Raw genomic sequence first — 25,736 nt, forward strand, 5'->3', positions numbered from 1 at the left:
GATTTGTTAAGCATTTCAATCGATTTTAACTATAAATCTAATTGAACTCAAAATAGATTAAATACAAAAATGTAGCTATAATTTTTTTTTGCATTTAATGAATAATGAAATCAAGTTGATTTTAAATTTTTTTTATATTAGAAAATTGACGGTATTCAATTTCGAACGGCTATTTTATATGATTTTTCGACTTAAAAGTATTTTAATCGTAAATCCATATCGTTTTTACCATTGGTCATCAAAACCAATTAAAAATTTTATTCTATACTTTCTAAATTTACAATTATCATGAATAATTGCATAAAGTACATTATTATGAAAAAATCTAAAACTACAAGGTACAACAAAAAATTTTCATAGTATTCGAAAAAAAAAACTACGGAATTTATTCGGTCAGTAAAACCATTTTTTTAAATCCTTTTTTTTTTGCCCTTTTTTGATCAATTCTATAAGCCCATCCATCTATCATTCTAACACTATTAATTTTTGCATAAATACCAAAAAGAGAAAATTTATAACAAAATATTCTTATGTTTCATACCATATTGTAGTACAAAAAAATTGTTTGTTTTATCAGTAGAGTATTTTTCATACGATTAATCCCTCTACATAAAATAAACTATGGTAAAGCAGATAGAAAATTTTCCTAAAATTCAATTATTTATGGTATAAAATTTGGTTATAATTACGCAATTTCTTTATATTGAATTTTTCAATATATATTTATATAACATTATAAATAGGATGTTTAGGAAAAAATCAAATTAAGCAAATTCATAGCACACTATTCCAGTATAATACTTTCATAATAGTTTTGAATAAACAGGAAAACAATGTGATTATAAATTTTGATAGTGGCGCACAATAAAATTGTAAAGAAATTAATATTGAAAAATTATCAGCCTAGCTTAAATTTGAAAAAAAAAAAATTTACTCCTTTTCACTAGAACTCTTGAACTTTTCGTAAACGAAATAATAATTTTGTTATTCAAGAAACTTCATTTTAATTAATAAGTGTTTTCTGCTAATCCTTCTTTACTTTCAAGTGCACAATATTAATTAATCAGAAAAAATGATATTACGAGTAGCTACAAACCCAACAACACTGAAACTGACAATAAGAGCAAAAATGTTTCAGCAACATAAGAGTACGTAACAAATTTTCTTTAATATTTAAAAATTTTATTCAATATTATTATTAATTATTTTGAAACACTCTGTATTTAAATATATAGCATAAATAGTGCGTATATTTTGGTTTCATCTCCTTATACATAATATACTAGTATATAGAAATATCACAGAAAAACACAAGTCTATTTAAAATATACAAAACTAAGTACGTATATTAAGTGTTGCGGGAATTCTAAGAGGAAGGGATAAAATTTATAACAAATTTATTTCAGTGATTATTTGTCGTTAAATATCTGGTAATAGAATTAGAAAATCAAAAAAAATAAATACAGTTTTTAGTTTTAAAAATAAAATATTTGAGTTTGTACAGAAATTTTTATCTGCTTCCTTTTTTAAAATTTACTACAATAAAGCATTAAATTCTGTGAATTCAACTAATGGCCAGAGTAACTATAATATCATATGGATATTGTTACACACATACTTACGAATCTGGACAACATATTCGTTATATATTATTGTTACACACAACATCTGGACTCGGAAACATAACTATTGGGCCGATTTTACATCTCTCATCATTATCTAAGGAACCAATACACGAAATCTGTTGAAATTCAATATTTTAGTTCTGGATGTTAACCGGAATTAAAGACTTTCACAAAATTTGAAGAAAGACAAAGATATTTTCGTGATTCAATGCTCCATCTGACAATACGGTCAATTATGTGATGTTCGCAGCATATTCCTTATTCTGCTTTTACACCAATTATACTTATATATACACACATAAAGCAATATTGCATTTTTAGCAAGTCTACCAATAATGTGCTATAAATAATCAAAATACTTAAAACTATTAACTTAATTTTACGATTTAAATAATTGGGTAATTTTCTTATAAAATTTATTTTAAAAATATGCACACACTTATCTCATATGAAAATATTATACGTTATTTAGCATTATACATTAATGTTATAATGTAAAATTAAACCAAACCATTATTCAGAAACTATAAATTGGTACATGTATAAAAAAATATATTTCATTTTCATATGTATACATATATACTCGTACATGAGTCTATTAATAATTAATATAAACTTAAATTAAACAGTATATACAAAAGGCTATAAAGATATGTGTAAGTATATTACATTATACAATATTGTAAACTCTGACCTGTAGGGAATGACTTAGTTTTAAAACCCAGTATATGTATATGTATACTTGTATACTTATATAGAAATAAATTATTAATAAACGTTATGTAATTGTTAAAAATAATAACAATGATTTTATTCGCGCATTATACTCAGCTGCTGCTAAGTTAAATTATTATATAAAAATCTCCAGGATAAAGGATTTAAATTTTATGATCTCATAATTTATTTAATAATATTTTTATAAGAGATTTTAATCAGTTTACATTTTACAATCAATTTTAATAAAATTTTTTCAAAATTTAATATTTTATTTTAAGCATTTCACCTGATTCTCGTTATTACCTATGCATTGGTATAACACAAAATTATTATAAGACATTGAAACCAAAATATATATTTATGTATTTGTATCAAATACGAATTTATTTGTACTGTTCCACTAAAATATATTATTATACCTTATATCTAGTATGGAGATTGAATTTTGAATACAATTTCCGTCACTGTCGCATTTAAAGAAGTTCTCAAATTTAATTCCACCAAAAACATTTTAATTTAAAATATTTCCAAAACGGAACCATATAACTTGCATATTCGGAAAATTTATCAAATTTATTCTAAATTAAGCTACCAACTCTAAAAACTCCAACTTAAACAAACTTTACATTTTAGTCAAAATATAACGCTTTGCGTAATATCCCGAGGTAATCAGCATTAAGTGGCAATAATTATAAATTAAGTGCACTACACTCATTAAGTTGAATTCATTGGTAAACATTAAGACGATCTACTTTTAAAGATGCTTTCATTTCTCTCATGAGCTATCACCGCCTCGTCTGAAAGTGCTGAACGTTCTTTTTTTCTTTGATTCCATTTAAAAATTTTAAATGAAGTTTTACCTTAATTTTTTGAAGTATGAAATGGCATTTTTAAGTTGAAGTTGAATGAACCTTTTTACAAATAGAAAAACAACTGCGCAAAATATAGAAAATGAGTGACCTTAACTTCCAAAATTCATTAGTTAGGTATTAAGACACAATTCAGCAATTCACACTTATAAGCTGAATTGTGTATTAACACCATATTACTGCATTGTGGAAGTCAAGAAGAAATTTATATAAAATGTATGCGCGGGCATTACATTAAATAACATATGCGGAGCACTTTAGTCGAACTAATGAATTCACCTTAAATAACCGTCTAGCGCTCACTTTGATGGTAAATTTTTTCATTTGCTCTTTTGAATTGACAACGCATCAAGGCTCTTAAATTAAAATTGTTAAATATATCACTGCCCCTTTTAAAGAATTTAAATAGTAATTTTTCTCTATAAAAGTCGTTTTAATCCTTTTATTCGCTCTATTACGGACTATACAAACATTGACATCATATATCAATATTTTGGATATTTTTAGCCAGCCCATTATGCTCTCTGTTCAGAATTTTACATAAATTTTTATTAAAATCATAGCTAGTTGAGGTGCTCTCACAATTATTTTTAATAATAATTACATTTTTTGTCAATAGTTTTTACTTAAATGAAAACCTTCTATAAATACAGAAAAGTACTATTAAATTAAATTTTCAATTATTTGTTATATACGCTTTATATTCCATAAAAGAGGTCAGAACCCAATCACAAACTTGTACATATATAGATACCTATGTATATGTATTCAGAGAATAAACAATAATACTCGTAATTATATTTTGCCTCATAATTTTTAATTATGGAAAAATATTTATTCAGTAAATTATAATTCTCCATAATACAGAAGTATGTATGTATGTATGCAGGTACACAATACTTTGAAAAGATTCCTTGTATATCATAATAATTTTTAATAAATTTTTATAAATTATATGCATCGTTATAAAATTATGCATTAATAACAGTTATACAAAGATTGTATTTACATACAAAAATATCAAGTATATGCATATATATTTTGTGTTTTTAAGTACATGTATGACAACTGTTTGATCAATAATTAAAGTTAATTAATATGTTCGATCAGAGGACACAAAATCTCTTGAAATTGTGAGTACTTAAACATGTGAATTTTTCACAATATTTCTTCCACTCTTTATTTTTCATAATTTAATTAAAAATAATTTTAATAATTTTTTGTGCATGAGAATAATATTTAATAATTCTTGAAATTAAAAAATATAAAAGCAAAACTTGCAACGCAATATTTATGAGTTCTATAGTTTTGGAAATATTTTGCTGTTGAAAAGCAAATAATATTGAGAAAAAAGGCGGTGTTATCTTTGTACATCATTAATAAGCAATAATTTTAAGGGTATGAGGAAAATTTTGTTGTTTTTCGGAAATATTCATGACTTATCGTAATGTCTGAGTACATAATTCCCATTCTTTTAACTATTTTTATCCAATATTTTATCATAAATTTGAATTAGTTTAAAACATTTCCAATTTTGCAATATATTTAAAAAATTATTAATATTTTACTTTTTTTTTCAAAATTGCTTACAGAAAATCGAATTTCATACACATACTGGTACTGCCTTATATCCAGCACAATTTTCATTAAATTATGAATTTGTTGATACTGAAATGGGGGGTGATTTTTGGCCAGGACGTCGTGGTGAAGATCCTGTACCACCATTATGCACTAGATTATTTAAAAAACGTAAAGGAAATGTTCAATCACCACGTAATGTTTTCTTATATGGAAGAGGTGGTGCAAAAAATCTAACATGTTTATATAGATTTGAAGCTGGTGTATCAGAACGAATAAAATTAACATTACATAATGTTTCATTTGGTGAAAGTACATCATGTATAACAGATTCAGATTTACATACTGGTCGGCCACGTTGTACTAATCAAGAAATTGGACAAGATGCAAGAATTAGTGAATTAAAATTATATGATGTACCATTTCGAGATGTTAAAATACCACTTGGTTGTTTATGCGATAATACAAGTGCTTTATATAATGCTCCATTAACTTTTATATCGAATTCACGTACAATGGAATTAACATTTACAGTTACAAGATTAAATATATCAGAAGATTTTGCTGATGTTTATTTTTATGCATCATATGAATTTAAACGTGTTACCGAATGTAGAAAAAAATTAAAATTAAAGGGTAATGGTGGTGAAGATGAAATTAAATATCCATTAAAATCACAGGATTCAAGTTGTGAAGGTTCTGCATGGTATATTGAAGTACAACAACCAGATCGTAGCTTATTTATACAAACATGGGGATCATATTTACCAAATGATCCAACATCAGAAGATGCAATGCGATGTCATACAAAAAATCGTTTAATGATTTATTCTGGTAGACCATTAAAAATAACAAGAGTTATATGCCCATCACAGCCAGGACCAAGACCATCATCATTACAAATATTCTCTGAGGATTGGGTTAACGGACAATCAATTTTTACAAATAAGTAAGTTTTTCTTTTTCATTTCTTAAATTTTATGTGTAGCCTATAATAGTTTCCGTTTTATTTTCAAACTTAGCATATTTTAGTCTAAATTTGCTTTTAATTGCACCGACTACCATGATTCAAAAATTTATAAGGTCTGGTAAATAGTATTGACGACATTGGGAAATGAGGCGACATTTGGAGAAAGTATTTATATCGGAGGGAATAATGGTTTAGATCGCTCAATACACCATATTTCATTAATTAGATTAATCAAATATGGAAGCCGTTATCACTTATCTAGAAGACCTTGTAATGAATAAGACCATGTTCAGAGAGAAGCTTCTCTGTTTATCTGTAAAAAGCATGAGCTTCTGTATTGGTTTTTTCTGTACTTTTTTTTTGTAATTTTCCATATAAATTAATTTTAAACAGCAAAATTGAAACTTTAATTTGCTATTTTTGCTTTCAATTCAAACTGCTCTTTACCATAAAATTCATGTTTCTATCAAATGCTTTTTTTTTTATTGCAATTTTGGTCATGTTACTTTTTTCATAAAGTCACTATAAATCATTGATATAAAACCAAAATGGCCAATTATTTTAAACTATAATGTGTTCTAAAATGCATGTCAAAATAATCTAAAGTTATTTTTTCAATATAAAAATTTTTTAAAAACTTTTCTGTTCAATTGCAATTTTGTTTTCAATGTCCTTTTTTTTTTTTTGTGAAATTTCCCACAATAGTACAGAAAAACTTTTATTATAATGACCATTTTTTTTTTCCTCTCAATAATAGAAGAAATCTTTTTTTAAGTTGAGAAATGCTATTTAGATCTTACAGAACGCTTACAATTTATATAGAGATTTTCGTGATTTAAGAAAAAAATTCCTGTTATATGATTTTTGTCAATAAGTGATAGTATGTATGGTTTAATGATTTTTGTTATTCTATTGTGTGATTCGGTCTATTGTTAACCACAATTTTTTTTTTATTCTCAAAAATAGATTTATTGTGATACTTTAATGTCAAATTAGAAGAGATTTTCATCATTCAAATATAATTACAATTTATTTATTTTATAAAATCAATTTTTTCTTCTATAATTCTAGACCAGTTAGTCTGATATTAGAACCAATATTTAAAGAACCTGGTGAAATACATTTTAAATGGTTAGAAATTCAACATACTAGATCATCATTTCTTCAACAATTGGATTTACAAGCAAATTTCACTGCAATCAATGATACACTCACGGAATTTGGATTATTTCCAAGGGAATCTGATTGTGAATATAAATGTCCTGAAATTGATGCTTGTATATCTGGAAATTTATGGTGTGATGGTAAGTTTTGTTTTTTACTCCAGACTCATTCATTAATAATTTTAAAACATAATCCATTAGTTCATTTGAAAACTCTTTTGTTTGAGTAGATAATTAAGAAAATTTTTGTATATTGTTGATATTAGTGTACTATATTTAATAAGGGTTAATAAAAGACGGGGTTAAAACCATTTTAATTTCCTCAGAGAAATGCATTTTTATGCATGTATGTAAGCTTGATGTTTGATGTTAAAGTAAAACTGATGGTACAAATTTTGTTATTTTTTGATGATTTTATCACCATACCTTCTTTTGTTTGAAAAAGTTTTGCTTGTATTTACTATCATCATGTCAGTGGTCTGGCTCTGCATCCATCTATTTCGATAAAGTAGATGAAAACCACATAGCAGCTTTACAAATTTTGTGACAAAAAGATAAATTTAATATTTATAGGAAAATTACCGTTTCCAAATGGTTTATTCGCATTTTCCATACACTTTACACTTGTGTTTAATTGCCATAAAGTTTACACAAGAGGAAAAGAAAAAAATCTGATGTGGTCAGCACATAACCGACCGCATTGTATATTGCCTAGTTAAGTGAAAGTGTTACAGAATATTATAAAAATGTCTGTTAAATACTTCTTTCCAATTTTTAGGACATTAGTAAGCTTATAGTTAACATACTTAGAAAAATGTAAATTTGGCTCTTAGTAGTGTTTCGCTTTGTGCTACCTGAATTCCCTGAAATGCTCGCCAGTTAGTTTCGGTAACAACCAGAGCTCAAATATCAAATTTCAAGAAATTCCATCAATTTGTACTGTGGATATGGTGAAAAATGTAAAATCGGCCCGCAAATCAGTTCTCGAGCCCTGATCTTTCCAAAAAAGTTATATGTTCATTGCTTTAATCTGAGGAATTCAAATATTAAATTTCAATGAAATCGGTTGATTATTTCTCTTTATATACACAAAAGTGTATGTTTGGCCCGTAGTAAACGTCTAGTTGCCGATGCCTGATCTTTCCAAAAAATTTACATGTTCATTGTTTTAATACGGGGAATTCATATATTAAATTTCAATGAAATCGGTTGATTATTTCTCTTTATATACACAAAAATGTATATTTGGCCCGTAGTAAACGCCCAGTTGCTGATGCCTGATTTCTTCCAAAAGTTAGGAATTTTTGCGTATGATCGAGCAAAGCTTATATATGAAATTTCAAGTAAATTGGTTGAATACTTTCTTCAAAATGGTGAAAAATGTAAAATCGGCCTGCAAATCCGTTTTCGAGCCCTGATCTTTCCAAAAAAGTTATATGTTCATTGTTTTAATACGAGGAATTTATATATTAAATTTCAATGAAATCGGTTGATTATTTCTCTTTATATACACAAAAATGTATATTTGGCCCGTAGTAAACGTCTAGTTGCCGATGCCTGATTTCTTCCAAAACATACACATTTTTGCGGACGGTCGAGCTGAGCTTATATATAAAATTTCAAGTAAATCTGTTGAATATTTTCTTCAAAATGTTCAAAAATGTAAAACAGGCCCGCTAAAAAGTGCAGTTCCCGAGGCCTGATATACACCAAAAGTTGATCGATCCGTGCCATGGTGGAAACAAACTTACATATAAAATTTCATCAAAATCGGTTCAGCCGAACTTGAGATACACGCATGCACACACAGACCGACAGACGGACAGACCGACAGACCGACAGACCGACAGACCGACAGACCGACAGACCGACAGACCGACAGACCGACAGACCGACAGACCGACAGACCGACAGACCGACAGACCGACAGGTTGCTAAAAATAGTTTATTTACACTTCCCTACTATGGAGAAGTAAGTTTCCACCGAAAACTCGATATGCAAAATTTGTTGCCATCACATAACCTACCTATTGTTTACACAATACGGTCGGTAAAAAAAGTTAATATCATAATTACATAGTAAATAAAAAGGTGTGGTGAAGTTGTAACAAAATTAAGTAATAGATTGATTATTTTTAAACTGCTATTTTCAAGTCTTAGCTTAATTTAGACCAAATCATTGTCATTCAAAATATATTTCAATCTGGAAACATTATTCGGAAGCTGCAAGGGAGAACTTGTATTCGATTCTTAAAAAATATTTCATTATCATTGAATTAAATAAGTATTTCACATCTAAATTCCCAACCTGAATTACGATGCTGAATGCGATGCAAAATGAGAAAAACGAGGAGTAGAAACAGAATAAAAAATATTTAAATTTCAAAAGTTAAACATAAAGAACGTCGCGTTTTTTTGTAGCTAAGAAAATATACGTGGCACAGTATTATTGGGTATTAAATATTTCTAGTACCCAACCAGTTCAATATAACAACTAATTATTTCATTATCAATAAAAAAGTAAGTTGTTGAGAGCCATTATTTGAATTGCACATTGAATTCTATTCTACTTCTGTAAAGAGAAGAATAATTTGAAAAATTACATTTCTCATACTATCATCCATAATGTCAGCAAAAATAATATGTCATATTTGTTCGCTCTATTTTCTCTTTCAAATTGAAAAACTCATAATCCAAATTTAAGACACCTAAGGACAGCACAATATTTCCCTCACAAAAAATTAAAATAACCATAATTAAATAAAATTTATTTTTCAGTTTATGTGTCTTTTAAGTATTTAACTTTGTTTTCTAAAATTATATAATAATTTTGTTTTCACATTCTTCCTTTCTTTCTCTATTATTAATAATAAATCAGTTTGCTAATTTATTTTATACGACCATTTTATTTTCTTATGATAATAAAAAATAAAAATGTGAAACATAATATTCTTATGTATATAGGTAATGAAATATATCATTGGTCCTAATCACTATTTGTATAACGTCTTATCAAATTCAATTCTATTTTTAAAAATTGTCGCACTTAATAAATAAAAACAGGACTAATATCGTAAACCAAAAACACTTAAAATGTTTTGATTTAAAACAAAAAAATTTTTTTTTACCATTATATTGTAATTATAGTATTTTTTGGCTTCAAGAGAAACCAACACCAGAATATAAAAACTATAAAAACAAAATGGAAACCAAAATTACCCACAAAATATTTTATTCGGAAATTCTAGAATTTCATTATTATTACACAATACAATAAAATAAACAGCAAAATATAATGCTATATATAGAAATCTAACAACCCAGACCCCATCAAATTCAAATAATCGGAAAAGAACATTTAGTGAAAATTTACACAAAAAAAAAAAGAATTCTATATATTATAATCGCAGCAGTAAATGAGTATATAATGTCGTAATGTCGTATACGAGTATGATATCGTAATTTTTAAGTGATTTTTGCTCATCATGGGGTCACTAAAATTTATTTTCACTCCCTTTTTTTCTTTCCATAACATACATTATGTGTGTTTGTCGTCTAGTGTCAAAATTTTGCATAATTATTTTAAATATTAACCACATATTTTCATTTCCCGTTTAAAATATCAGTTTGGTATTGTCCAATATTCTCATTATAATTTTAACATTAAAAATTTGAATTTATTTAGTCACACATTTTCTACAACCAATTAATTCCAGACCTCATTCTTCATAAATCTAGCCTACACAGTATAATAAAATTGAATTCCAATTTTTTTCATTAATTAGAACTTCTGAGTAAATTTAAAATTCTATTTATAAAATGCATTCTTCAGTGAAATTTGCGTAAGAACGGTTTAAGATTGTTTTTATTAAAATTTGTGAGATGAAACGAATGTAATAGTTTTAGGTAAAAGCTCAGCTCTACAAAATCTTAAAACTTATAATTTTAAATATTTTCAGATCATTATTAACAACACTATGACGATCAGTTTCTTTTTTCAAAGTTTCTTTACTGCAGACACACAACTATTCCAAAAATATTTTTTATATTCTCAATGGTTTCAAAACAAATTTTCAATCAATTTGTTTTTCTACCCTTACATGATTACAAACTCAATAATCTCTTTTGCACAAACTATTGAATTAATTTTTTTTTATTTCGGTGTTGCCCATAAATTGGAATCTTTGCTAAATTAAAAAGTGATGACTTAAAAGAACAAAATCATTTTTTATGCTTCTTTATTCTCTTTGAATCACAAAAACCACAAAGTATGCTGGTTTCAATTTAGTATGAAAATGAATTTGTCTTCAAAATATTCAAAATTATCTTTTTCGAAAATATCTTAAAGTTAGCCTTATTAACTCTTATTTTGCTATATCATATTGTGTACGTGCACCAATACTTCAATTTTATCCTTCTTTAGTTCCCATATATACATTTATGCTTGTTTTCATTTTATTTGAACTGAAATTCGGTTTTAGCCTTTTGTTATTCTTATTGTTCTGATTCATTTTTTGTGTTATTTCTTTTACAATTGCTTTATGAGCACCGTCCTTTAGATTTTATACTCTCTTTATGTTCACAAGTCTGATTGCATCCATAGGGATTAACCGCAAAATCATTTCAAGCTATAAAAAGAGAAGCCCTTAAAGAAATGAATGAATAAAGGAAAAGAATTATCCTTTTTTTTGAATTTTTCTTTTCGTCTTTTTTTTTTTTGTTTTTTAGTTACAATCTTATTCATTTCGGTATTATTTGTCAGTTTAATTTTTTTTTTTCTGTGTTATATTTTTGAAATCCTTAAGGAAGATACAAGAACAGAACAAAACAAAATAAAAAAAAAAACAAACTCTTAAAAGATAAATTGAAAGAAATCAATCTCATTCGCTCGCTATAGCCCCTTACCAAAAAAAAAAAAAATAAGAGCCAAAAACAAAACTTGGAAAAAATGTTAAAATTTTGTAAAAGAAACGAAAAAAAATAAAGCACTTGAAATTTGAGAATGAGAACTTTTTTGTCATATCTTTTACTTACACACGAAATAAAAAAAATAATAAAAATAAAGAGCGAGTGAGAGAGAAAAGTAAAAGAAATGGAGAGAAATTTCCTTTTTTTTTTGCCTTCAAATAGAAAACCAACAAAATTTTCTGTTTTTTTCTATATTTTGAAATGTTTTTTTTATTTTTCTTGAATTACTTACAATATCCTTATCTTAAAGGATAACAAACAAAACAATGAAGAATCAAAAAAAAAATATTGAGAGTATAGTTAAATCTTCTTGAATTTCGACTTTTTTTTTTTTTTTTTTGAAAAACAAGAATGACTTTATTTAACGAAATTGAAACATCATGAAATGAAACTAACAAACCGATGAGTTTTCCTTCAGATTTTCTTTAAGAAGATGGCAATAATATGAAAATATAAAAAGAAAGAAAAGAAAACAACAGAAACGAAAATAATTTTTTCCAAGTTACAAATTTTATTTTCTCAGTTTTATTAAGTTCTTCCTTGTGCTGTTCAGGGATTTTATTTTTTTTTTTTTCATTTTATCTCCTTTTATTTTTGACCATTTTGATTGGGCATGAATTAAGAAACTTTTTGTTCAATACAAATTGATATACGGTTAGATTCATTTTATACATGATGCGGATGAAAAATTTTAAAAATATTTGTGAATTTTCAAAATTAAAATTACTAATAAAATATGATAGTAAATTTATGTTGAACAGTGTTCTTTGTCCAAATTGTTGATCTTTCTTAATTTGATATCGTAAATATTCTCGTTTAATTGTCTTAAACGTTTGAACTGTTCTAAATTAAAAGTGTATAGAAAATTACGTAAAAAACACCTAGGTAGCTTAACTAGAACCACCTAGGTAGCTTAACTGATTTAATCCATTAGTGCACAAGTTTTTAACTAATAAATTAGACAAATTTTACTTTTACTTATAAAACTTGACATTTAATTGCATTATTTTTATTCAATTTCCGTACTTATGTACTTTAAAAATCTTTTATAATAACTACTAATTTGAATGATTTAAAATTTTAATTATAAGAGAATTGAAGTTCTTGTACATTAAAGGGTTTAAGTGTGAAGCATATTTTCTAAATTAACCACCTAAATGGGTTCTTTAATTTGGCTAGCTATACAATAATTATTTATTATTGTATAGCTAGCAAATTTAATTAAATTTTTAAATGAAGTTGCAAAAGTGGATATATTCTCGAATAGCAACCCAATATATATCGAAAATTATTATATATATATAGCTACTTCTCAGGTGGTAAAAAGTACGGGTACTTCTAGAAGGGCTAGAGACATGGGACAAAAGGCATTAGGTAGAATTTTGCCTCTAGGGTACCAGAAAAAGCAAGAATTCCACCCGCCCTCCCCCTTCACCACCTCCCAAGATGTTTTGTAACCGTTTTTTACAAAATGGTTTTACATCCTGTAGGGGTAATTTTTTACTTACTTTTGGAAGTATTAATATTGTATATAAATTCATTTTTGGAAGTGTGAGTTATAACAAAAAATGAAAACTTTCTTAAGAAAATTGTTTTAATAAAATCTACATTGTTTTATAATAAGTGTGTACATATGAATTTAGTTGTGCATTCTTCTCGGGATCTGTTGCAACATGTATTAGAAAGCAAAACATAAGTTTACATTAAACTCCTTGACAATATATTTTTAGGGTAAAATTTTATAAGAAAATGTTATTCTATTGCATTAAACTTTTTACAAGTAGGGTAAAAGTTTTAGAACGGAAACTCGCTGATATTGATTTGGTAAGGGTGAAGGTTTTTTAATTTTATTTTAAAAAAAAATAAAATTATCAATAAAAAAAGTTGATCTGGCAAATCGCATTTTGCAGGGTTCGAACCTGAGACTTTTTGCATAGAAATCGTATGCAATACGTATTACCCTATATACGTTAGTATTGGTGTTAACTCATTCTACAGTCACGCGTTTTATTCGCATGTATTATAAACTCCAAATACATACGTGCATGAATTGTAGTTTATAATTAACAATAATTTATGGCTAAAAGTGTTTATTGTAGAAGGTATTTTACGATTTTATGCGACATAACTCAAAGTGAAGTTTTAAAATAAATTACTCAAAAGGTATTAGATTTCAAAGGAACTAATTATTTGTTTAATTATGTATTTTTGGGTAATTATTTCTCAGAACTTTTTTATTTTAAGTTTTAAGTTTTATCTTATTATTTATCAGGAAAAAACATATCTATATGTATATTATGGGTGTGTTTTTGAAGAAATAAAGTAAACTTAAAATATCTCAGCCACAGAATGGAGCACAATTTCAAAACTACAGGCATCATACTTGCAAGGCTTGCAATGCAAGCACACACGACTAGTTTTAATATAAATTCAATTAAATGAGTTTTTTTAATCAAAACAATTGAAAAATATTTGTATTTCCACTGAATACTATCGCAATACTAAAACTCTTCTTAAAGTTTTTAAAACCCCCGTTTTCTTAAATTAAAAATGTGAGCAAAATTTGGCAATGCCAAAAATATGCATTCACGGAAACGGTGAAAGCTTGAATTGTAAAGAGCCATTACGCTCATATTTGAAGTGCCAAACACTAGTGGACTTGCAAAAATAGTATAGAACAAATCTTAGACAGTATTGAACATAATAACTCATTTTTGCAAAATTTTGGGATAGACCACTAATGTGCTGAGCATCTCATTTACCAAGTCATACGCCTATTGAATATTTGTTCGTAAATGTAAAATTTTATAAGCAATTTTTTTGATCTGTATTCTCAAAATTTTTGGTATACAAATATTTTTAGAGTGAAAAATTTTTACAAGGTTTACCCGCGTTTCACATTTATGAAATTTCATTTATGACATTTAATTGACAGCCAGTGTTGCATTGAAGATGCATTCGTAAAAGAAAATTGGGCAAATTTTGATTTTACGAAATGCTTTCATTAAATTCTTAGGAAAATCCCAGTATACAATATAAATGTATTTTTATGTTCGTTATACATAATCTTTTTCACTTAAATTCTTGGAAAGATCAGAAATCATCGCCCAATAACAAATAACGTTTTAATAAATTCACCAACATAACAAAATCACTAGAATCACTAGAATCCAAGAAATTTTCAATCAAACTACGTACAAAATATACTTATATTATTATTCTGTTATATATACAATATAATACTTAATGTATATTTACATTAAGCTATAAATTGAATAAAAAGTTGAATGCATTTAAAAGTGTATAGAAAATTGTATAAAATAACACCACCCATGTTCAGATATCTCTTGGTCCTTTAATGTCACAAAAAAGAAAAAAGTTTTTATATTCAATAACTAAGTGTATATATATATAGATCCATCTAGGTATATAGAAATAAAATACTATTTAAAGAATTCTCATTCTATTATATTTTATTAGCAAAACGAAAGTAAAAATGTAATTTTTATACAAACAGAATGAACAAGAGGAGGTAATAAGATTTCTTGAACTTGTAATTTACACCATTTTTTCTGCTCTTCTATTCGATATTTTTTTTTTATTATTTGAATTCCAACATAGGTATTTATATTTTTTTCGGTTATATACTTTTATATATAAAGTTCAGAAAGTTGAAAAGATTTTTTTTTCTTCTTATATAACCCTTAACTTTATGGTATGGAATCGAATAAAGTGAATGTATTGTGTAAGGAAGATATCATAAAATTATAATATTAAATTTGACAAGTTCCATTGGACAAGAAAGGGAGAGTATTTTTAAATGTCGACTTTGATTTAATGTACCTATTTTAGTGTTTCGTAAAGGGGTGTAATTAATGCAACACTAAACGTTTCGATTTCACGTATTTGTTTTCATTAGGTTAAAATAGGTTAACGTTAATGTAGAAAATTGTTAAATTGTAATCCTTTTTGTTTATGTTGAATTATTAACAAACATGTTAAATTACATATTGAAAAACATAATTTTGTGAGATGATTATTTTGAAGGGTTGAGTTCGAGAATGTTATAGACGCATTGAAAATAGTAGATTTATTGATGGAAATCAGAAATAACCTGAATGTAAAGTAGAAATTTCAAGCAAATCAGAATAAATAAGGATTTCTAGGACTTTTCCCAAAAAATAAATGGAAAAATAATGCTAATTAGTTTATATCTGTGTGTTCGTTCTTTGGTCTTTAAGATAGAAATTTGAAATTTTTTCAAAGTTTTTATATCGTTTGTTTTTAGACGGTAATTTTTAAAAGTTTGAAGTTTTAGTAGTTTTTAAGACAACCACGTGCAAGTTATCGCTTCTCGAAATTTGTAAAATTTGTACTACTTTACAAACCATTTATTTGATTCAACTATATTAAGTGAAAATTTTTAAAAAACTTGCATTATAAGTGAATTTATTGTACCACCTTAACCTTTTATAACTGCAAGAGGAACTCCTCGAAAATTAACCACTTGAAAATTAGAGTACCTTAGAGAAAAATTAGAGTGAGGCTCGAACGCCTACAGCTCTTCAGCTCTACACGCGTAGCTTTGAAAAGCATAATGTTTCATATTTCTATTTATTTTAATTTCCTATACTAAATTAAATATAAAATGTTAAGAGAGCGTACCGCAGAAGAACTCAAAATCAATATTGACATGCATAAGCAATCCAAATATTTTCTTTAATATTTAATCTCATTTTATCAATATTTTTCCTCCAATATTAAACTTATATTCCATTTATATTAAATTCTAATAATCCATATACGTAATGGAAGAAACCAAATACTGCATAAGGTCAATAAACTAATCTGTAAATCATATTCAATTCACATTTTATTAAAAATTGCATAATTGCAAAATTTCAAATTCCTTTAGGAAAATTAGGAAGTACCTACATTAAAAATATACAGAACATTAAAAGGAAGTAAAAAATCAATGGTAAAAACCAAAACCTCACACAGCAAACTCTAAAACCCATAACCATCTATATGGAAATTCAATATGATTAGTTTTTAATAAAGAAAAATTTACATTATTCTTTTACGTATAAAAATATAAAAAATAATAATCAAATTTTTGATTTTACTTTTAAATTTCCGTCTATACCTTTTCCTAAAAATTTATTATTTTCAAATGAAATTTCTAAGGATATGAAAATATTTTTCTCTTCGAGAAAATTATTCAAAAATATTAAGAAAACTGCGCATATACATCAAGCTCATCATATATACCGTAATGAAAAATCATAAAATCCAGAAATTAAATTCTAAATATAGCAGTAACCCATCAAAGCTGTCATATTGATGTTAAAAAAAGAATATTGTCACGTAAAATTTTATAAAGTTATGAACGTAAATTATGTTGGGGTCAACGGCAAATATTTATACATATACTTATTCTGAATAATCTGATTACATTACATACGTTAGTATGTATGTATGTGTATTGTAAATATAATTAAATATTAATGAAAAATTTCATAATTTCTGAAATGTACTTGATTTCAAAAAAAAATTCTAAATTTATAATACTTACAGTACAGTAAAGATAGTGTATGTGTACCTAAAAATTTGCATATACGCGATGATTCAGTAATCAGTGACAACACATACCATTTAAAATTGTAGGGCATCAAATATAAGTAAAATTTTTGTTCAAAGCTGGATGTGAAATCTCGACGATTTCCAAAGTACAGGAATTTTAAAGAATCTTCACGAAGATTCTGAAAATAAGCAAAACAACTTGGGAAAATAAAAATTTCGTGAAAATTCTTTAAAATCCTTGTACCTCAGAAATCATTGAGATTTGACATCTACTACTGAACAAAAATTGTACTCATTTTTGTTGTCCAAAATGTTGGTGTATGTTATGTCACTGATATTATTGAGTCTCCCTGTATACGAACCTCGACAGCACTTTATATAGAATTAATGTGTGTACAAAAAACCATCATGAAATTGAAGAAAATTTCAAAATTTTTCAAATTAAATTTTTTGTTTTACTTGTTTCTTATTTTACTTTTTTATATCCTTAATTCAAGAGGTATATATATGTACATATAATATACTGAAGTTGCTTACCTTTAATCATTCACCTGGTGAAATATTTATCCTACTATAAAGACTATAACGTCAGATAGAAATAAAATATAAATCATTAGGTATTCTTTGCTCGCGTAAAATATTTTTCGTCAATTTTTTTTTTTTTTAATTTTATTCAAGATTAGGGTTTATGCTTCATTAAATATTAAGATTTATTCTTTACCCTGTTTTTCGTATCTTGCTGGCCATTTTAGTTTCTTTTTTTTTTCTCTTGTTTTTTTACACGTTTCCATAATAATTTTTATGTAACAATTTTTTTAAAAACAAAACACAAATTTCGGGTTATTAATTCAATTTAATGTAATATCGATGTAGGGTACTTGTATGTGTGTTTGATGAATTCAAAAATTTTTTACGAGTACGATACCCTTTCCTTTCTTGTTTCTCTTTCGATTTTTATTATTTTCGATTTATTCTATACCGACATAAATAGCTACCCAACTTCTTTATTTTAATTTATTAAAGCGACCAAAATGCTTTAAATTTGAAATTTAAAAGCTCAGGATTTCTGAGGGAGCAAAATATTTGTTTCATAATTTGTAAAGATATTTTAATTTCTTAGTTTTAGTTACATTTTTTCATAAACCTTACGTTAATAATTACGTTAAAAATGGAATAATGATTTTACTCAAAAAATTGCTAATTTAGGAAAACCATTCTTTATTAAATTTCAAATTTGAACAATAAGTGTAGGCTCAGGCAGCCATGCAATTTTTATGGTTTTGGAACTGTTTGATAGTTTATTTGTATTCTATAGGTTTATATTCTTGTGCGCATACATGCAATTGTATGATTCCATACAATTAAGCAATCAAACTGTTTGCAAAGATTTGCAAACTAATTGCAATTTTAATAGTTAGCGCAATCGATTTGAATTGAAGCAGTTGCTTAAATGTGAGTGCCTCGATTTTACAATCAAGCAGTGTAATTACAAAATCAAAAATTGCATACCCTGATTGAGCCATAAAATTAGAAAATTTTATCATCACATCTGAATATTACCTACAATTTTTAATTGAAAATGTAAATAAATAGGCTATCATTCATTCCTCCTATTGAAAAATGCCTCACAATCCTTCAAAACAAAAGGAATTTCTAAAATTTCAAAATAATTGTTTGGAGGATAGTTTATAAGCTATGTTTTCAAAGTATGCAATAACGAGTATTTAAATATGAAGTTTTCAGTATTTATCTAGATTTCTTGATTCGGTTTTTTGCCAATAACTTTTGGAAAAAATGTGCTTATTAGTTTCACTCTGTCCGTTCGTCCGTCCGTGGACATGTTTACAAAACTTCTACACCCTTGAAGATAGAAACTTGAAATTTTATATGTACATAGATCTTTACTAGAAACTTATTTCAACCATCCAAAACCCTAAAAATTCAATTTTTTAACTATTTATTGCAATGAAACCATAAGCATTATTCAAATTTTGCAAACGCAGAAAGGCAGTGGCTTGCTTCACCTATCGTAGCATATTATAGTTAAACTTTAAAAAAATAAAATGGCTGTTAAAATTTACCGTTACCTAAAATACGCTTTTTACAAATTTTTTAAGGTCGTTTTTCTTCTAGACCCCAGGTTGTATTAGCTTAAAATTTTAGCAGCTTTTAGACACTAATAAATAGTTTTGGTAGAAGAAAATTTTTTTACATCTCCACCCCCTCTCAACTTATCGCCTCTTGAAATTTGTAAAATTTGAATTTTTGACGCCTTATATTTCCGAAACCACAAGTTTTTTCAAATTTCTATAAACGTAAAAAGCTAACGGTAAATTCCATGACATTAAAAAATATAATTATTTTTCTTAACTCACACAATTAACCCTTAAAATCGAGCATTATGTTAACCCCTCTTTATATTAATTTTTGCTTTATTTCAAAGACTTCATGTATGCATCATCCTAAATATATGCAATCCTAGAAATAGTTTTGTATATGAATGAAAATAATTTTAATAGTGTGGTAATACATAGACTGTATTTACAAGCAGTGTTTTCAGTTGTTGAAGGGAAAAGTACTAAAATGCAAATAATTGGTTTGACCCAATTTTATTAATTAAATGATTTGGTCACCTTAAATCACTTAAATATTGTTTTAAATTTTTATATTTTAAATGCGGGGAACAAAAAAAAAATCTCTTTTTTTTTTTTTTGTTATTTTATTTTTTTTTTTTTCCTTTTCACTTCTTTTCCACATTAATTACATTATATAATATAATATTTATTTTAAATTTATTTCTTTTTAATCTTTATATATAATCAAATTATATATAGGTATACCAAATTGTCCATCAGGATTTGATGAATCTGAAGAAGAATGTGGTACAGCAAGAAAATTATTAGAATTATCTGGTGGTATATTTGCTGCATTAGGTTGTATTGCAGCAGCAATAACAGCATGTATACTATTTTGTATATTTGGTTTAATGAGAAAACGAAAAAAATCTGTTAATCAAAAAACTGTTTTAAATGGTACTATGAAAAAGGATACATTTAAAAAGGATCCATTATATATTGATCCAGCATCCTGACACGGGCTTCAACCGGTCGAATATATTCAAGTCGATCGGGAAACTACTGTGTGATATGCTGCTATTTCAAATGCAATTACTAATAATATTAATATTAATAATTATTATGTTACTTATTTTGCTGGATAATGATGTTACTGATTATTAATAATTATTATAATACAAATGATGATGATGATGCTGTAATCTATATAATATTAAATTTAATTATAAATATATATAATTATAATAATGATGATATAATGATAAAAACATATGGTGTGTGAAAGGATTAATGTAAAAAAACAAAAAAAAAAATATATAGTGAAAAAAATTAAATTTAATTGCTCTTAAATTTCGACAAAAAAAATTATTTTTATTAAATTATAAAAATTATTTATATTAATTTTCTTAAATTATAATTTTTAAAGTTAAAAACTATTATATGAAAAAAAAAACAAGAACTATATAGAATAATAAACTAAAAATTCAAAAATTTTATTTAAGAATGAAAAAAAAACAAGTTATTATGAAAATTGAATTATTTTTAAGTCAAAAAACAAAAAAAATATGAACTATTATAAAAAAAAAAATTTAAACTATAATTATAAAATGCAATGAATTAAATTCAATTAAATGAAGACAACAAAACTGAAACACAAAAACCAAAAAAAAAAAATTTCTTTTTATAAAATTGTTAACTTTTTAGAGAAAAAAAAAAATTTAATATAAAAAACTTTTAATTAAATAAACTTTGTATTGATCTATTGATTAAAATAATTTTGCCCATTAATATTTTTTTTATATATATATTAATAAATTGTAATTAAACTGAAAGAAAGCAATTTTTTCTATAAATAATAATATTAATGAATGAGATAATTACTTATAAATAATTTATTATATTGCATTTATTTCTCCACCATTTTATTAAATAAAAATTTTTATTTCAATATTTTTAAAATATTTTAATTGAAAACTTTTATATAGACATATTACACACAATATTATAAAATGGAATTTAATTAAATTTTTGTTAATTTTTAACAAGATTATTGTTATTTATTAAATTACTGCCTATATAATAGGGTGTTTTGCAATAAGGTGGCAAATAATTTTAATTAAATGTTATATGGGTTTAATTTTTAGAGTTAATTTTTAAGCAATTTCAAATTTTCGAAAACTATGGCTCAAAATCAAATCGATTGGAAGACTAAAAATAAAGAGAAATCTATTGACTGTAAAACAAGCTCCCGGTGTTTACTATATACTGCTCGGTTCCGAAACAAGAAGTATTTATTTATGTATAGAAATAATCTGGTACCACCTACAAATAACCTGGTACTCCTGGGAAAATGAGTATAATATATGTAAACATTTCCTCCCCCGGCATTCATATAATTTTTTGCTGGAAATTGATCAAAGAATCATTATTGAAATTTTTTGCCACATTATGCGAAACACTCTGTATATGTTAAAGCTCATGGAATCCACAAAAGGCCATTTATTGTAAATTTACAATTATTATTTTTAATATCGAGTTTCCATGAGCTCTTAAATTTAAATGTAATTTAAATTTGATAAATTTTTAATATTAATTTATAAACAAGAACTTCATCTTTAATTTTCTGAATTAAATCATCTAATCTTCTGATAATCTTCTGATTCGACACTTTCCTATTTATACTTTTTATTTATTTTCAAATGATTTTAATATTTTCTTTGTTATTAAATTAAATTTAGTAGATATTTGATTCCACGTTTTTTTTTTGTTCAAAATTTTTCTATTTTAAATCTCTTTTTTTTTTCGTTATTAAAGAAATAAACCCAGTTATAGAAGCTTCGGGTAGTGTTTACTACATTTTTGAAACTTTTTTGTTCGTTTCAATAAAATTTTATTAATAAAATTTGGATTATTTCTTTATTAAATCTTCTAGAATTTGATTAAATTTCTGTATTATTGTTATGTAATCAAAAACACAAGTTGTATATGTTCTTTGAAAATCTGCCATTAAATCAACTGCCAAATTAATTAAATTTATTATATAAAAATTATTAGTTTAATTAAAAAAAAAAATAATAATTTTTAAAAAAATAATTTTTGGCTGCGCATCTTTCAAATTATATCAATTATAACATTATATTCTACTCAATCTGAAATAAAAATTATTCGGGAATTCTATCTTTAGAAAGCAATTTTATAGCAACTATGATAAACGTGATGTTTTAAATAATAAACAGTGAGTAATTCATAAATTTTAAAAGAGTGCAATAAAAATTTATTACATTCTCTCTAAATATTGTCAGAGAATATTGTTATTTATAAATATTTAATACCTTTAAAAAATATTAATTTCTAAAAATTCGCCCTGAGAAAATTTTATTGGGAAAAAATAAATATTGAGCAGGTAGGTATAAATGCAAGGGTAAACATGCGAGTTCAAGGTAATTTAGGTCTAAAAACGTTTAGAGTATAATATAATGATAATAATTTTAATTTTGTAACTTGCATTTTTTAACATGATTAAAAAGAGAATTGTTTTCACTCTAAAACAGAACCAAATAATTCAAAAAATGTTTTTTCAAAAGAAAATTTTCGTCTTAGAAAATAAAAAATAATTCTTTTGCAAAAATCTAGATTCCAATGTAAAACAGGCCTAGATTTTTATTTTATATTAATAATGTTAAGGGACATTAATCAAATCAATATTAATTAAAAATTGCTTTCTAATAAGATGAAAATTAAAAAATTAAAAGTAAAATCGAGAAAATTTTTCAAAACTCCAACAAATTTATTGCTAAAATCAATGCTTTTATGTTAGCCACTTATTTCTTTCAATAAAAATTTTCATCATTCTAATTTAAATATTAAATTTTATTTCAAATTTCATACTACATATTATATATGAATTGCATTAAATTAGGGGCATTAATTTTATTTTTATTTTATTGTACCAAATAGTATACATATATAAATAAATTTTAAGGCTTAATACCCCCAAAGTTTAATATGAGAATTTGAAAACAAAAAATGAAAACAAAAAAAAAAACAAAATAAGAAAAGAATTTAAAATTCTATCCCTATTTAAAATTAGTAATGCTTTAACAAAAAAATTAATATTTAAAATTATTAATTACAAAAAATATTATTAAATTAAAAAACAAAAAAAAAAAAAACACAAAAAAAAAATTAAATTATAATTTTTCTATAAACTGTCCATGGCGGTATCTTGCCTTAAAATAAGTCTTAGAAACCAAATTCTAGTCTTAAAAAATTAAATTTAAATTTAAAACAAAAATACTTAGTCTTAAATTAATTAAAAATTAAAAAAAAAATTATTATAATAAATAAAATAAAAAAAAACTTGTAAAATAAAATATAGGAAATGAATGAAAATTTGTAAAAAGAATTGTTTAAATTAATTATAAAAATTAGTTATTTATTATTAAAAAAATTAAAAGAAAATTAAATACAAAACAAGAGTAAATTTAAAATTTATGAAAGAGAAATGAAGTAGACAAATCAATTAATAAAATTATGAAAAATCAAAAAAATAATTGAAGCCAAGAAATGAAAAATTAATTAGAGTTTTCACAATAGAAATTGAATAAAAATATTTTAAAAGAAAAACTGTTATATTCCCTTAATAATTTTATTTTAAAAACCCGGTTTTGTGCAACACTATTATTATTGGTTTTTAATTTGTTTCACAAATATTTTAATAATTCTTAAATTCACGAAATTAATTAATATTGTGTAGATTAAATTTTTTTCAATATTCAATGCTGCAATCCTTAATGACAAATTTTGTTGGTAAAAAATGAGTCATGAGTAAATTCGTCACAAATAATATATTATAATACATTGAAACTCTTGAAAGTTTGAAAGGTGGAATGCAACAAAAAATTTTCTAATTTGTGCAAGCTTCAAACAAACAAGAATAAATTCAGAACCTTTCGCAACTTTCCATTTCAGAAAGCTATTGATATTTAATTTCAGAACATAAAGCTCGTTCAAAAATCGTATTATACTGAATTTTTATATAAACTCTATAAAAATGAACTAATTTTGATTATTATGGACGTGATATGTCAGTAATTTTCAATGCTGTCATCGTATGAGCAAACCAAAAATTAGTAAAACAATTTAATTAAAATTCAAATTTATTAAATTCAAAATATCACCAGAAGAAAAAATTTACTTAAATATAAGAAACTCCATAAGCTGTGACTAATCAAGAGCGCAAAACAAAATGGTCACCATAGGGAATAATGGTCAAATAAAAAAAATAATTGTTTCTTTTTTCAAATGCTAAAAATTATTTTAATCTAAAGGGTATACCAAAATTCACACAAGATTTGAATTTTTCACCATTTTTGTGGTAAAGTGTTGCCAACTAAAACCATCTTTTCTTTTAAGATATTTTCAATTGAAATTTTTAAAATTTTAGTGATCAACATACGGAATATGGCCGTAGTCTTATTCAAAATTCATATTTCAATAAAAAAACATGACTAATTTCAAGAGTACTAAAATCTTGGTCAGATGATACAAGGTGACGTCTCTATGGAGGTTTTACTGTATTTATAAATATTTTCGATTTTAAATTGACCCAATTTCCGTTTTAAATTCACAACCTATATCACAATAATAATTTTTTTTTTATAATTTACTAAACGGAAATTCAATCTTAAAACATAATAAATTTGACCTAAATTAAAAATGCAACACACTTTAATTATAATTTTATTAAATCAAAATTATAATTTGAAAGAATAAAATTTTAAAATTTTTATTTTATAAGATTATTAAAACTATTTATTTCACGTAACATTTAAAGGTATGTGTTTCCGGTAAAATCTAAAATAAAAGAGAAAATTAGGCATTTAGTCTACATTCTGTTTTTATTTTCTTAATTTAATTAAATTGAGCACTTTTCTCAATTAAAAGTTTTTTTAGTTTTTAAATAAATTTTTTGGTACTTCCTAGATTTTATTTAAAATATTTTCAGTCATAAATAAGCCCCAAATATTAAGAGCTTAATTTTAAAGATATTTTTAAAATTTTCTTGAAGGCTCATATTTTCTCAATTATCATTTTAATTGATGGCAAAGAAATCGAATTATTTTTGAAATTATACAGCTCATGTAAAATATAATTGGCGAAACGTTGCGCATTTGTTAAATTTTCTC

At 25.0% G+C, this 25,736-nt stretch overlaps 1 protein-coding gene across 1 annotated transcript in view; it reads left to right on the top strand.

The window, feature by feature from the left end:
* Positions 1–20,989, top strand: part of LOC129615828 (uncharacterized) — a 288,743-nt gene extending 267,754 nt beyond the window's left edge. The window contains exons 12-14 of the mRNA XM_055531211.1: positions 4,804–5,738; positions 6,831–7,063; positions 20,308–20,989. Of these exons, the coding sequence (XP_055387186.1) occupies positions 4,804–5,738; positions 6,831–7,063; positions 20,308–20,564 (1,425 nt within the window). The 3' untranslated portion in view covers positions 20,565–20,989. The remainder of the gene's footprint in view (positions 1–4,803; positions 5,739–6,830; positions 7,064–20,307) is intronic.
* The last annotated feature ends 4,747 nt before the right edge of the window (positions 20,990–25,736 follow it).

Source organism: Condylostylus longicornis, unplaced genomic scaffold (assembly GCF_029603195.1).
Source record: "Condylostylus longicornis isolate FDR11 unplaced genomic scaffold, ASM2960319v2 ptg000148l, whole genome shotgun sequence".
NCBI lineage: Eukaryota > Metazoa > Arthropoda > Insecta > Diptera > Dolichopodidae > Condylostylus > Condylostylus longicornis.